Consider the following 14,729-nt stretch of genomic DNA (forward strand, 5'->3'; position numbering starts at 1 on the left):
GAAGAAGCAAAGACATGATGTCAAATTTTATTTTTGGGATGATCCATTCCTATATCGACTTGGTTCTGATCATATATTACGTCGATGCATTCCTGAGCACGAAGTCAAACACATTCTAGAGATGTTTCACCCTTACGGAGGACACTTTGGGGGGCAGCGGACTGCCGCAAAGGTTCTATAGTGTGGCTATTTCTGGCCAACACTGTTCAAGGATGCCCAAGCCCACGTTGTGCAATGCGACAGATGTCAGAGAACGGGGAATTTGTCAAAGAGAAATGAAATTCCATTGACTGATCTTAGAAGTGAAATTATTTGATGTTTGGGGAATTAATTTCATGGGCCCATTTTCACCATCAGAAGGTCATTATTATATCTTGGTTGCAGTTGATTACGTATTAAAATGGGTTGAGGCTATCACATGTGCAAAGAATGATGCGGCCACAGTGGCGAAGTTTCTTAAGAAGAATATTTTTGCTCGATATGGGACGCCATGGGCCTTAATCAGCAATGAGGGCTCTCATTTTATCAACCGCATAATAGCCAACCTGTTGACTAAATTTAACTTCAGCCATTGAGTTGCAATTGCTTATCACCCACAAACTAATGGGTAGGCAGAGATTTCTAAATGAGAGATCAAAACTATCTTGGATAAGGTAGTCAATACTTCCAGGAAGGATTGGTCACCCAAGCTTGATGAAGCACTGTGGGCATATAGGACTGCCTATAAAACACCAATTGGCATGTCCCTGTATGCCCTAGTCTTCGGAAAGGCTTGTCATCTACCACTCGAGTTGGAACATAAGGCGATGTGGGCATGCAAGAAGCTGCAGTTTGATTTAGCAAGTGCGGGAAAAGTCCGGAAGCTACAATTGAATCAGTTGGTCGAATGGCGAAGGGACGCCTATGAAAATGCCAAGATCTATAAGAAGAAAACCAAAAAGTGGCATGATGACTGCATAAATGATCGGACATTTACCGAAGGTCAACAGGTATTACTATTTAATGCTAATTTGCGATTGTTCCCAGGAAAGTTGAAATCTCGCTGGTCTGGGCCATTCAAAATAAAGGCTATCTTTCCTCATGGAGTAGTGGAACTAACAACCTTAGACGGAAACAACGCATTTAAAGTCAATGGTCAATGGATTAAGTCGTACTACGGAGGTGACTTCGAGTGACACATGGACACCATTGACTGGGCAAGCAGGATTAAACCACTTGTGGGGGAAGCGGTTGCGGTAATTCTGAGAACTTCTTTCAATCAGCATCCCTATCTATGTTTACTTGCTTTCCTTACAGTTTTCTTTTACTGCTCTCTAAATCATGTTATTTACTGTTTTTTTTAGAAGTAGCATTTAATGTTTTTGGAAATTCTTTTCAATTTAATTTTTCATATCATGTTTAATTCTTTTAGTTTGTATAAATTAGTAGCAATGTTCTTTAATTTTTTTTGAATAATTGGATGAAACATTAGGCACCACAAAGTCTTTTCGACTTGCGTTTTTTATGAATTAAAAAGAAAATTAAAAACTGGTATGTAACGCAATGATGGGTACATAGTGTGTTAACAAGAGACAACTTGCGTCCATTACACCCAAATGCATTGCGTTGAGGGGGGTGTTGAACGCATATATGTCCTTTACCCGTCCTTAGCTAAATGCACTATATTGAGGTATCCTCCAGAAATGTGTTTAGTTAAGGGGTGTATGCGTCGTTGCCCGTCCTTAACAAAAATGTATTTGCGTTAATAGAAGTGCGGTGTTAATTTTTAGTGTGCACCCATTTGAATCATATTCAATAAGTTAACGAAATTCTTTGATTCTTTGTTTCGGCAAAAATTTTGTATTGTGTTAATTTTTAATTCTTTGTATACTTTGTTAATATTAAATACAAATGAGTACATATTCACTCCTTTTTACCTGTGCCTTTTTCTTTATCATCCTTTGTCAATATTTGCGATGTTCTGAATCTCTTACTTTTGTGTTATTCATTGCGCTGCCATGATGTAATATCTGTTTATACCTAGAAATATTTCCCATACTTTGTAAATTCTGACTAACACTTAGTTAATTCTTTGCTTAGCAGTACTTTACCTTTTATCTCTCAAAGTTCAGCTCAAACTTTCTTTTTGAAATTTTATTCTAAGTGTTTGTCTAGTCTATCCAAGCAACGCAATGAGGACCTTGCTCATCTTTCAATTTGGGGGTGGGGAAGGTCTGAGCAGATGAGATCAAGAATATGCAATATTTAAGAATATGCATTCATTTTCTTTCATAAAAAAAAATCATACAAAGCTCCAATGTCAGTGCAAGGGAAAACCTCAAAAGCATTCCCAACCTGATAAGAGTATAGTTGTGAAAGGAGCCTGCTCATAGTTGGATGTTCGCATGACACCCGTGGAAGCAAGCCAAAACAAAGGTGGGTTTCCAAGAATAACACAATATGAAAAAAAAAAAAAAAAGGAAAAATAAATGCAAGAGACAACTCCTCTGATTATCATGAGTTAAAGTTGGAAATTGGTACAACAACCGTAGTTGGATGTTTGCATGACACCCGTGGAAATAAGCCAAAACGAAGAGTGTAACCATGACCAACGGTCTTTAAATAAATGACGCAAAGTTTGACCACCGCATATAGATACATCGAGTTGTTTTGACAAAGAAGAAATAAACATTATATTTTAAAAAAAACTAGAAAAGCATTTTTTAGTAGAAATTTGTTATGTAGAAGAATAAAGTACGATTTTGTTAAGAATTAGCAATGATAGAAGAAAATTGCGTTGTAAAGTAATGTGCCTAAGTGTAACATTCAGACCAACCAATCGATGCAAAAATATAGGATAGGAATTAAGCTTTATTGCCTTAGTAGAAGATATGCTTGAGGACAAGCATATATCTAAATTTGGGGGTGTGATAACTTGTAGAAATAGAAGCTATTTATGCTGCCTTATTCAGATATTGCAACCAAAAGAGAGAAAATATGTGTTGATTGTATGAAAATTAACTAAAAAAATACAATAATTATAAATTATCGCAATTACACCCACTAACATCATTAAGATGGTAGAAGAAGATATTTCTACTCTGTTTTGCAGGAAACCAAGTCACCGCTTGCGATCAAGGCTCAACGAGAAACTGAACAACGCATCTCTATCACATTGTGCCCGTCAATCAACAATGAAAAGACGATTAACACAATGACGGTGCAATGCGACAGTCTATCCCGAGCTGAATATCAACCGCATGCGGTAATAAAAACAACCCCGCATGCGAGCATCCGATCGAAAGATGCAAATGAGCAACACAAAGGCGGAGGATTGCAACACGTGTACAACTAACCGTTGTGCAGATTTGATGGTCTGATTGCATAACAAAAGGAATATTTATTCCTCCATCTTCGAAATTTCCATAACAAGAAGTGAGGTACACCAGCCGAGAATCAAAGCTTTTCACCTATAAATACCCCCATAGAATTCAGAGAAGATATACTTGATACAGGAATAATTGATACGAGGGCTAATTGTTGCTGGATTATTGAGAGAGAGGCTGAGCTGAGTATTGATCGGAAGAAATCTGGGAAGAAAAGATACAAGGCCGAGAGGTGAGTCTCAGTACGATTCTGCCAGATCCCTGCCATGAAGCTCTATACTCAGATCCCTACTACTGGTTGAGTAAGCTTGAGAGGGAAGCTCATCCTTCCATACGATCCATCCACATTGACAAGAAATCTCCATCCAGATCAGCGCCAAGATGTTGGCGTTTATTTGTATTTGTTTCTAACTCTATTCATCACTGTATTTCATCTTCTTAATCTTTTCATTCACAAATCATGTATTGGATGCTGAATAGAAATATTGAATGTCTCGATCGTTTTCATATCCCATTCTCTGTCTATTTCCGTTCCTCCATTTATCGTTTTCTCCATAAAGTCTTCTTAATCCCTTGGTAATTAATATGAATTAAACAAGTAACTTAATCTGTACTAAAGAAATAAATGCGTTTAGCTAAATCATGCTAGACGGCATCTTCACCTGTGAAAGCAAAAGTGAAGATGCCATTCTGATCTATCGAGAAAAGGTTAGAAGAATGCGTTAACTAAAGCAAGAAGTACTTCCAGAGATGGAAGCAACCTTGCGTTCATTACATTCGTCCCTGATTCACCACAGAGATGTTGGAACGCGGCCGATCACCGAGAGGTGTACGCCAAGGAAAAAGCGGAACCGTATTTATGCTTTAACGTAATTAAGGAACTTGTGATGTTTGTAATAATTATCTTTTCTCTTTCTGTTTCACACATGAGACTTACCATCGCATCATTTTATGAACGATATCGAATACTTCCAAATTCTCTACGACATTCAGTGGTAGTTTCCATTCGAAAAATGAATTATCGCTTTCATGCCTAACGGTTTTAGTGCTACTTAGATCCAGTTCCTCTTCGTGATTTCCAAGAAGTGATAAAGAATAGGAGAAAGGAGTGTAGGATTGGTATGGGTCGCGTGCGGGCTGCCCCAGCTCCCAACTCATCTAGAGAATGCATTGGGTCCCTGTGTTGATTTGATGATCCACTAGTTGATTCAAGATCTGGGTGATTCACTCCATTTCACTAGTGCTGAAATAGGCCGGGAATCCGAAATGACGGCACAGCACAAGCCTAATACCCCCGGAGGTGCCGCTTTGCCGCAGATCCACTCTGGTTTCGTCCCGAATTTCTCCTTAACCCATCCTCTTTGATTCAGATTGTGGGGCATTCAATGCAATCTGATACCACTTGTCATGGCGCTAAGTCCTTAAAGCTCACAAACCGCGGCACCCTGCTAACCTAACGGTCCGCTGTATTACACGATCTTTTTATATTCTTCAAAGTCAAAACTTGTATCTTGTATCATCTTAGATTAGATTTACTTTATCGCAATTTACTTTAACGCAATTCATTTTATTATCGCAACTTTGCCGCTTTACTTTACTTTATCGCATGTTTATATTCTTGTACATAACAACTTTTTTATAAATTGAAAAATCCCTGGTCGCATGTATAACAAACATAACACAATAACCTCAAACAGTCCCTGTGTTTGACCTCGGATCACCCCGAGAAACTTGCGGTGGAATTATACTTAGTTCCAATGCAAGAAAACTTGTGACAACACAGAGAATACTACTAGATTCTCATAAATAACGCATATCTAGAAGTAGTATCACATATCATTGCATAAAAACTAAGTTACAAATTTATGGCGTCGTTGTCGGGGAACTAGTTACGGGGACATGGACTTGTCTCATACATCATATATCGCTATGTGTATGCCTAGGATAGAGACATTCATCAAATCTAAGTTACAGATCTCGATCACATCTTCACTTTTTTTTAACAAGTCATCAACGGTAATTCTTCATCCTTTTTCTCCTCAGAGTCAATTAAAACATCATCATTATCTTCAATATCTAGGTTCTAGAACTCAATTAAGAATCCTTAATCTTCTTCCCATCAAATTTTTTATAATGCTTTAAAAAACATCAGATTTCGTCAAGAATGGATTCCCTCGCAACATAACCTGAGAATTCCTTAATGTGAAGAACATCATTAAGGACGACCAATGAACTCCCACGGTTCCTGTTGTACACAACCATTGCATCAACAATATCCATTTGCCCTAAATCAATGGCAAGAAAATCGATTGTTGCTATGATTTTTGAAAATTTCACCTCCACTGATTTGCAGATTCCTCTTCCTTGAATCACGGTGCAATTTCCAATAATCACTCCAAATTTCGCATTCCCTATTATTGGTACATTCGAATCCTCCACAATTTTGTGATGGACAAAATTGTGAGTCGCACCATAACCGATCAACATGATAAACTCTTTTCCCTTCACAGAACTGTTCAATTTCATTGTCCCCTTCGCAGAAAATCCAAGCATCAATCTTAGGAATATTTCAACATTTTCATTTACTTCGATGGCTTTCATATCAGGTTTCTCTTATTCTTCTTTGACCTCATTAATCTTTGATTATTCTTCCTTATTTGCGATAAACAACAGAAGTTTACAATTCTCCCTCACTTTACATCCGTGTCCAAGAGAATACTTGAAAACATAAACCCTTATCCAACCATTTTCAAAATTCATTGTCGGAAAATCGTTTCATCGAAGGATATTTTTTTGCATAACTTCTTCGGAATTGAAATTTTCCTCATCACCATGGTTTCGTTCCCTTTTACGTTCGACTTGTTAGTGGATGCATTCTCCCTTTTACCAATTTAGGCTTCTTTTTTTTACGACCCAACAATACCTAAATCAGATAGGGCTAGCTTTAGGGCCAAGTTTCTATCACTCACCAACTAGGCCTCCCGCATCATTCATCCAGTGTCGAAGGATGCAATCTAATTACTTTCGCTTGCAGCACTAATTCAAGCCCATTTACAAAGGCGTCTTTGAGAACACTCTCTGCCATATGCGATAAGAGTGCTGAAAAGGTTACCAACTTCTTCATGTAATCGGTATATGTTCCATTCTGCTTAATCCATATCAATCGTGGCCCCAAACTCCCTTCTCCAGTAAGTCTCAAGCATTCAAACATCCTCTTCTTCAGTTCTTCCCAAGTGTTGATTGCCTTGCGATTATGCTTCCAAAGAAACCAATCAACTTCATCAAGAGTAAAGTTAACTACAACCACCTTCACCTTCTCAACGTCACTGACTTTGTTTATATCAAAGTAGTGCTAGACTCTGTAGACCTAGTATTCTAGATTTTGCCAAAGAAAATAGGCACCTCTAAGCATTTATACTTACTCTTATTAGATTCTCCAACTCTTTGGTTTAGAGATGAGTCTACCTCATTGACCTTCCCCTACAACTTGAGACGAGTCCTATCAGAGGTCTCTGATTCTTCATTCTTGTGAGTCGAACTGTTCTCACTCACCTCTTCAATAAGCTTCTCAACTCTTTAAGAGGCCTGGAATCATGTCCTTCATCTCGAAGATCTCTTTCTCGTTCATTTCCACTATTTCCTACATTTGTTTCTGAGTCATTAACCTTGTTCGCTCCAAGATATCAGCTTTGATACCAATTTGTTAGGTTCTTCCTTCCCTGCACTCAGTAAAGCCCAACAAAAAATATGGTAAAATAGAGCTCATTGCTCTGATAGCTTTGATATTGATAATAAAGAGGACCAAGGTCACTATTATAAGTCTTAAAAAGGGAACAACAACCAAAATATCAGGATAATTCAATAAGGTAAAACTAAAGACAAGAGATAGGAAACATAAATAGCAAAACCAGCACATTCGAGAGAGTTGGTGCTCCTCTCCTCTAAAAGCATCTATCAGTCTCTACAAAAAACAATCTGCCTTCACTGATTCCCACACTTTCCTTTTATAACAGCTTTATGTTGTCCCTCAACGATTCTCCTCCTCCCCAACAACTTTTGCAGCCATTTTCGTGCAATTCCTTTCTTTCTAATTCGTTTATATGTGTATAAAATTAGGGATTTAACACAATGCTTTGAAGAATGTAGATAATTAAAACATATATAACATAATAGTGATACAAAAGTCATAATTCTAAGCTCATATAACATAACATAACAGGATACACAAATCATAGTATTAGACTTATATTACACAACATAACACAATATAATAAGAATACAAAAATCATAACATTAAACATATGAACGATACAAAAACCATTACATTAAACATAACATAAAATAATGAAAAAAAGAAAGAAGAAAATGAGAACTCTACAAGTAGAGAGGGCTTGAGAGAAAATGAGAGGAAGATTAGAAAACTTGAGATTTGAGATAGGTGTGGAAGAAGTAATTCGATGGAGGTATTTATAGGAAAAATTATGGGTGTTTATTTTATGATATGAGCTGTCAAAGGCACCAAATTACTATAATTTATGTTTTATTTAATAATTTTGATGTAATTTTAGTATGTTTCAATTTTCATGATATCTTAAGTAGGGGTATTTTTAACATTTTATTATGATTAATGACGTGGCATTAGGGTTTCACTGGGAGGCTATATAAAGTCTTGCCATTAGGTTGTGTTTGAATAGTTTTTACGATGAATTGAGATTTGACCTTTGAAATTTTTCTTTCAACACGGGAGAGCTTCTTGAATTTTGCAATTCATGTATTGAATTGCATGCCAAGAACTTTCAGATAGGATTGATCATCCTATATTATGGAGTGTTAGAATCTTGGGCCACGAAATAACTTGTTCTTTGTCTCAAGAGTTCTGATCTTAATGCAATTCATGTCTAACACAATCCTTAGGGTTAAAATTGAATGGATTTTTGGGAGTTGTATTGATTAAGAATTAAAGGTTCTTATAGAAAAGAGTTTCTAATTCCAATTCACTATGGTTTTTGTATTATTTTATTTTTTTAAAAATAGAAATTTTGGACGGTAAAAGAAGCAAAACTCACATCATTTCAAGTTTTAAAAGTGAAATGATGAGGAAATTCAATAAAAAAATTGAATGGGGTTAAAAATAAATATTTGCTATTTTCTTAACTTTAGTTTTTTGGATATGAATGTTTTGGATTGTAAAAGAAGAAAAATTCACCTCAATTCAAGCTTGAGGTGAAATGATGTGAAAATTCAATAGAAAAAGTATGAATGAAGTTAAAAATCAATATATGATATTTTCTTCAAATTTTGTTTCTTGGAAATGAAAGGTTTATATGGTAAAAGAAACAAAACTAACATCAATTTAATTTTGAGGTAAAGTGTTGTGAAATTTCAATAGAAAAGGCTTAAATGAGGTTAAAAATAAATATAGATGATTTTTTTTAAAAGTTTTTTGAAATTCAATTTCTTTGAAAATGAAAGTTTTTAATTAAAAATAAGTTGAAACTTGAGAAAAGTTAAAAATTATAAAAAATGGCAGATTGAAAAAATTGAATTAGGAAAAAGGATAGAAAAACAACATAGGAAGAAAAACAATACCACATGTTAGTAATATATTGAGATATATGATCAATATTACCAAAATATTTCGGCGGTATATGAACAATAATTCAACGATATGTCCACGATTTGATTGAGCTGCTAGAAATATATCCATAAAACAATATATTATCGATATCAGCGATAAATTCATTATTTTTTTTAGAAAAACAATGTTACCCCCCAATATCTCTATCACTTACTTGATTTTGTGGATACTTTTTTGGCAATATTTCAATGAAATATCATAATATTTCCTTCCTCAGTTAGAAATGATAATGACATGTGAAACTATACAATTGACGTGTAATCATAACTACGAAAATGGAAAAAACTTGAACTGAACTAAAATTAGTTGATGATGATGATGATGATGATGATGATGATGATGATGATATATTAATACAAATGGTGTGATATATAATACTTAGTCTATCATTGTAAAAAGAATATTGTTAGTCTTTTTTTATCAATTTTTGTATTTGACTTGGAGTAGTTATAGGATAGTTTTCAAATTTGTTTTTGTTTATAAGTAGTTTAAGCATTTGATTATGATGATTGATTGACCAAACCATATGCCTTTTTATTCAGATTTACATAATTGAGATAAATAATAGTGAAAAAAAAGTTGAGATCAATATTCCTCTTCAAATAATGAGTTTTATCATTATTATTATTTTGAGAACATTTTGTTTCATTGAAAAATTAGAATATGGAATTGACCGTAGAAGAATGTGGCCGGCCAGTCTGATTCCTTGACCTTTCTGCAATTCTTGTGATAAATAAATGAAAATGCAATATATCGATTAATGAATGTTTTACAAATATATTATGAAAAGTCATCGGTTTAAAAACACACTGTATATATACTTTTCATAAATATTAAATTTAGTTTATTGCTAATTTTTTCATTTTTTTTATCCATTATCATTGTCACTATAAATTTTGAAAATGTATTAATATATTATATTTTATTACGTGAAGATTATTATTATTATTTAACTAATTTCGATAAAATTAATTTGGACAGACTAAATTTAAGATTTATTAAAAATATTAAGACTAAAATTGAAAAATTGAAAATATAAAGTTAAAATCGTAAACTACTACACATACCAAATGATATTTTAGCCAAATTGATGCAAACATCAAAAATGTAAGATATAGCATAAATTTTGAATGAAAATGAGTTCATTCATTTTTATAAATTTTAAGAAATATTAGTTTTTTTTTCCTTTTGTTCTATAAGATGCAATATGAAAATTTAGCATCAATCTTTTTTTCAAATTTTCTGCAATAATCAAAGCCATTGACATTCTGTTTCCAAAAATAAAAACACTGATAATTAATTTCTTTTATAAGTTGCTTATTTCCGAAATAAAACAAATTTTCTGATTTGTCATGAAAAAAAAATAATTATTATTTTTCGAATTCAGTCTGTGAAGTTTGAACACAATAAAAACATTTTTTTTAATAATTATTACTTTTTATATAACCCCATGTTTATGATCTAAGAATCATGTTTTGAAATTTGTGTTGGATTTTGTCAAAGTATTAAAAGTATAATTGTCCTACGTCGACAAATTTCATGGAATAACTGATGAGCTCCCAACACTATAAAAAGAATATATATCTTTGGTTTCAAGTTGTCCGAGTTAGAAACACTTTAAATTTGGGTGTTTTAACTTGGATTAAATTCTCTTTGTGTATTCTCTCATTTCAAAGTTGAAAAATGGTGTGAGTAGTATAAAAACTTTGAAAGAATGTTTTTTTAATTGGGATCGGAGATAGAATTATTCTATAATTTTTCACATACTGAAGTTCTTTTCATGAACGGTGATTTTTCTTCGAGTTTGGAGTTTTCTACGTAAAATCTTCTATTTATTCTAGTTTTATTGTTTTTTTATAATTTCTCTACTATTTTCTATTTATTCCTGCAATAGTTATGGGAGCAAATTAAACAATAATTTTGACATAATTTAAAATATTGTATATTTTAATTCAGTTCCTAAATTGTGAAGCTTAATTTAAATGAAATCATCTTGTTTTAAGATATTATTCGTACAAATGGATGGTTCTTAACGATTTTAAAAATTCAATAAAGAAACTAGTGTTATATATATTTATTAATGTTTTCAAGTTTTTTTTTATTAATATTAACTTGATGTGATTGCATAAATAGTCCAAAAGAAAAGGGCAAGAGTTGACCTTACAAATAAAATAATAATTATTATTCTCAAATCTCTTCCTTTTGCTATTATATGTTCAATCTCAATTGAGACTATACTTTTGTTTATTCCTTTTGTAACATCTAATTTTAAAAACGTTTCTTAAAAGTTGGAAACAAGAAATGGGATGAGTTATCAAACAATTCTATCCAAAATTTTTATAACATGGAATAAGTATTAAGAAAGGATAGGTTCTCGGACACCCTTAGTTTTACTTTATTGTTTTTTTTTTTTTTCATATTATAAGATCATTTTTAGTAATAATTTTATATTGTTGTAATTTTCTAATAGTGTTTTAGTCTTTTTGGGAAAAATGGGACTACAATTTTCTTTAAGAAAAAACTATATATATGTTCTCTTTTCCACTCAAAATATAAAAAAAGAATTCCACGCAATAGAGAGTTGAGATAAATGGCAAGAGGACTACAAACAATGATAACTAAAAGATTAAATTTCAAGTTTAGTCCATAAATTTTAAGGTTTCTATTTTATTATTTCATCTTTTAATTTTTAATTTTGTGTCAAATAAATTTAAAATTTTTTTAAAAAGTATCTAATAGATTATGTTTTTATTTTTTTATTTTTTTACTTTTGATTTTGTATCTAAATAGTTGACTTATTCACTATTTTTAAAAATTCACCAATATACTAACATAAAATTAAAAGTCTAGATTTTTATTAGACACAAAATTCAAATATAATTCGAATAGATCAATTAACTTTTAACATTTTTGAATTACAAAATTCAAATATAATTTTAATAGATCGGTTAACTTTTAAAATTTTTAAATATATCATAGAGGTTTTATCACGTAAAAAATAAAAGACTTAATAGACTAAATAAGAACGGAAGTTGTAATTCAACCTAACTATAAACTCTCAGTAAGACCAAAAGTATCGAAATACAATTAGAAAAATTCATTTTATTAAAACTAATAATAAACATAACATTTTTCTATGAGAAATACAATATCATTCGCAACTCACAAGCATACAAATTAACCCCACACACATAACCCGACGTCCCTTATTAAGAAGGCTAAAACACTTCAGAAAGGCACAAGCCAAATAAAAACACACATATATATAGCGTTTATTTTTAGTTGTATTCATCGGGGTTAGTCAAGAGGTAGCCCGCAGCGATTTTGAAAAGAGTCAATCCCTTTTCTTCATCGGTCTTGAGCTTCTCCTTATCGAGTTGGTTATCTCCTTTGATGTGGTAAATGCTAGTGTTCTTCAAAATAGATCCTCCATCAGGACCTGCAGTTACCTTTATTTCCTTAACAATTTGGTCAATAGTATCTGAAATAAGATCTCCTTCTAACACCGTGTATTTGTACGTCAATGATGCTTCGTCCACTATGTCCAGTCTGTGCATTATTATTTTCACTTGCCCTCCTATAAAAATTAATACATATTTTCTTATGAATGTAAAATACGTTATTAATAAATTAATTTAGTTTTCCATTTAAGAAGGTTGAATTATTGATTTAGTCTATAAATTTTTATGTTTACATTTAGTTAGGTTTGTGAAGATAAAGGGAAAAAAGTATGTAATGAGTGGTTGAGTTTTTAGTTTTGTGTCTAAAAGATTCCTAACATTTCTTTTAATTTAATGAGTTTAGTAAATATAAAATTAAATTTTATATCGGTAAATAATTATATTATTTAGTTTTTTCTCGTTCTTTTTTATTTATTTTTTTTTTTTGAAATTTGACTAAGCATTTAAAATTTAACTTAATAAACACATCTTTTAGAGTTTTTTTTTCAAAAAAATTTCTTAATATAAAAAAACTTTAATCATTTACATTTTTTTTATTTTTTTCTTTCTAGAATTTGACTAAGAATTCAAAAGTATTCTTAAACAAATTAAACCTAAGGTAAATAAATTGGGAAAAAAGTACAATTTTCAAAAAAAAAAAAAAAAAACCCAAGTATATATGTAGGCCCCATTTTAGTAACCATCTTGTCTTTTATTTTTTAGTTTTTAAAATTAAGTCTAAAATCACCACCTTCATCTCATCTGTTACTTTTGTGGTTTATTGTCTACCTTCTAGCATTTGAGGAGTGTTTACAATATCAAAGTAAAAAAATTTGAAAACTAAAAAAAACAAAAGTAATTTTCAAAAACTTATTTATATCTAATTTGGAAATTGGCTAAAAGCTCTAATATCTAATATTAAAACTATGAGTAAGAAATTGTAATGAAACAAGCATAAATATAATTTAAACATTTTAAACAAATTTAAATTAAAATTGTAATTAATTAGGATATAAACAGCTAAATTAGTGAAGATAATTTATAAGATTATCGTGATTGAAGGTGATCTTTTTTATAGTTCCAGGGCCACCATCTCCTTCGACAATTTCGGTTTGGGGCTGATTTGGAACAATCTTAGGATAAAGGTTGTCAGCATCAATAATGAATGCCTTAAAAAATTTAGTCAAGGGAATCACGGAGGCAACTTCATTTTCATATGTGAAAACACCCATTTCTATATCACAACCCGATAACTTTAGTAAAACAAAATTATTACTAATAAAAGGCTTTGGATATATGAGGTTGGTGATGAAAAGGATCATGGATGTATGCTCTATTTATAGTTGGGAAAGGAACCCTTTCAAATTCCCCCAAGGATTATAATATTTATTTATTTTTTAATAATTCAAAGTTTGATCAAGTATTTTTGAAGTGAAGATGCCAATGGCGTAGATGGAGCTCCTATCAATTCGCATTCTTTGTCATTTATTTATTTATTTTTTAATCAAATTGATTTATTTTTTTAAAAAAAATACTAATAGTTTCACCTTTAAAAAAAAACTTAAAATTATTTAATAGAGTAACGACACAATGATATTATAGGTAATTGAGACGATGGAGTTCAGAGTTGGGTAAACAATATCAATAAAATAAAATGACCCATGTAACGTATATATGTTTATATATTTGTTAAAGTTGGTCCAGTAAAAGTTCTTTTTGTAAATTATAGTTGTTCTATTTTATTTGATCATTTCGCTCTCCATCAATTTTTCATATGTTATCAAATTAGTCAAACGTTTACTTAATAAATTCATAATAATATTGTAGATTTTAAGAATTTAATTATTCAAAAAACCTGATTATTTCTTTCCAAAAACTGGAGTCACAAAGTTTAAAGTTTCTTGATAGGTTTTTGGATCCTTATCTATTAGATACATATAAGCAAATTGATTATCTATTTCGTTTGAATTTTCAACTAAGAAAGTAATTAGAAAATCATGTCCAAAATTTTCACTAACCCTTTGTCTTTTACTTCTTTTAGGCTCTAGTTCACGCGTGCTATTAGAGGTAAGAAAAGGGTATTCCAACATTTGATCGACGCTTGAAGTACTAGTAATTTGAATATGAAGTGAATTATTTATTGATTGATTAACACTTTTAATCATGAAAAAAATATGCTAAAAAAATCAGCATCTCTATATTCACACAATGAATAATCACTTAAGTACTTAAACCTATATGTAGCATTGTTATTAGCATAACTGAGTTTTAGATCCAATCGTGGGA

The 14,729-nt window shown here is 31.6% G+C and overlaps 1 protein-coding gene across 1 annotated transcript; it reads right to left on the bottom strand.

The window, feature by feature from the left end:
* Positions 1 to 12,281: 12,281 nt before the first annotated feature.
* LOC120092559 (major allergen Pru ar 1-like) lies at positions 12,282 to 13,675 on the bottom strand. The gene is made up of 2 exons (XM_039050680.1): positions 13,496 to 13,675; positions 12,282 to 12,581 (listed from the first exon to the last, which is right to left on the bottom strand). The coding sequence occupies exons 1-2, from the start codon at positions 13,673 to 13,675 to the stop codon at positions 12,282 to 12,284; spliced, it is 480 nt and encodes a 159-aa protein (XP_038906608.1).
* Positions 13,676 to 14,729: the final 1,054 nt, after the last annotated feature.

This window comes from Benincasa hispida, chromosome 12 (genome assembly GCF_027475165.1).
Source record: "Benincasa hispida cultivar pf3 chromosome 12, pf3_genome.v1.1, whole genome shotgun sequence".
Classification (NCBI taxonomy): domain Eukaryota; kingdom Viridiplantae; phylum Streptophyta; class Magnoliopsida; order Cucurbitales; family Cucurbitaceae; genus Benincasa; species Benincasa hispida.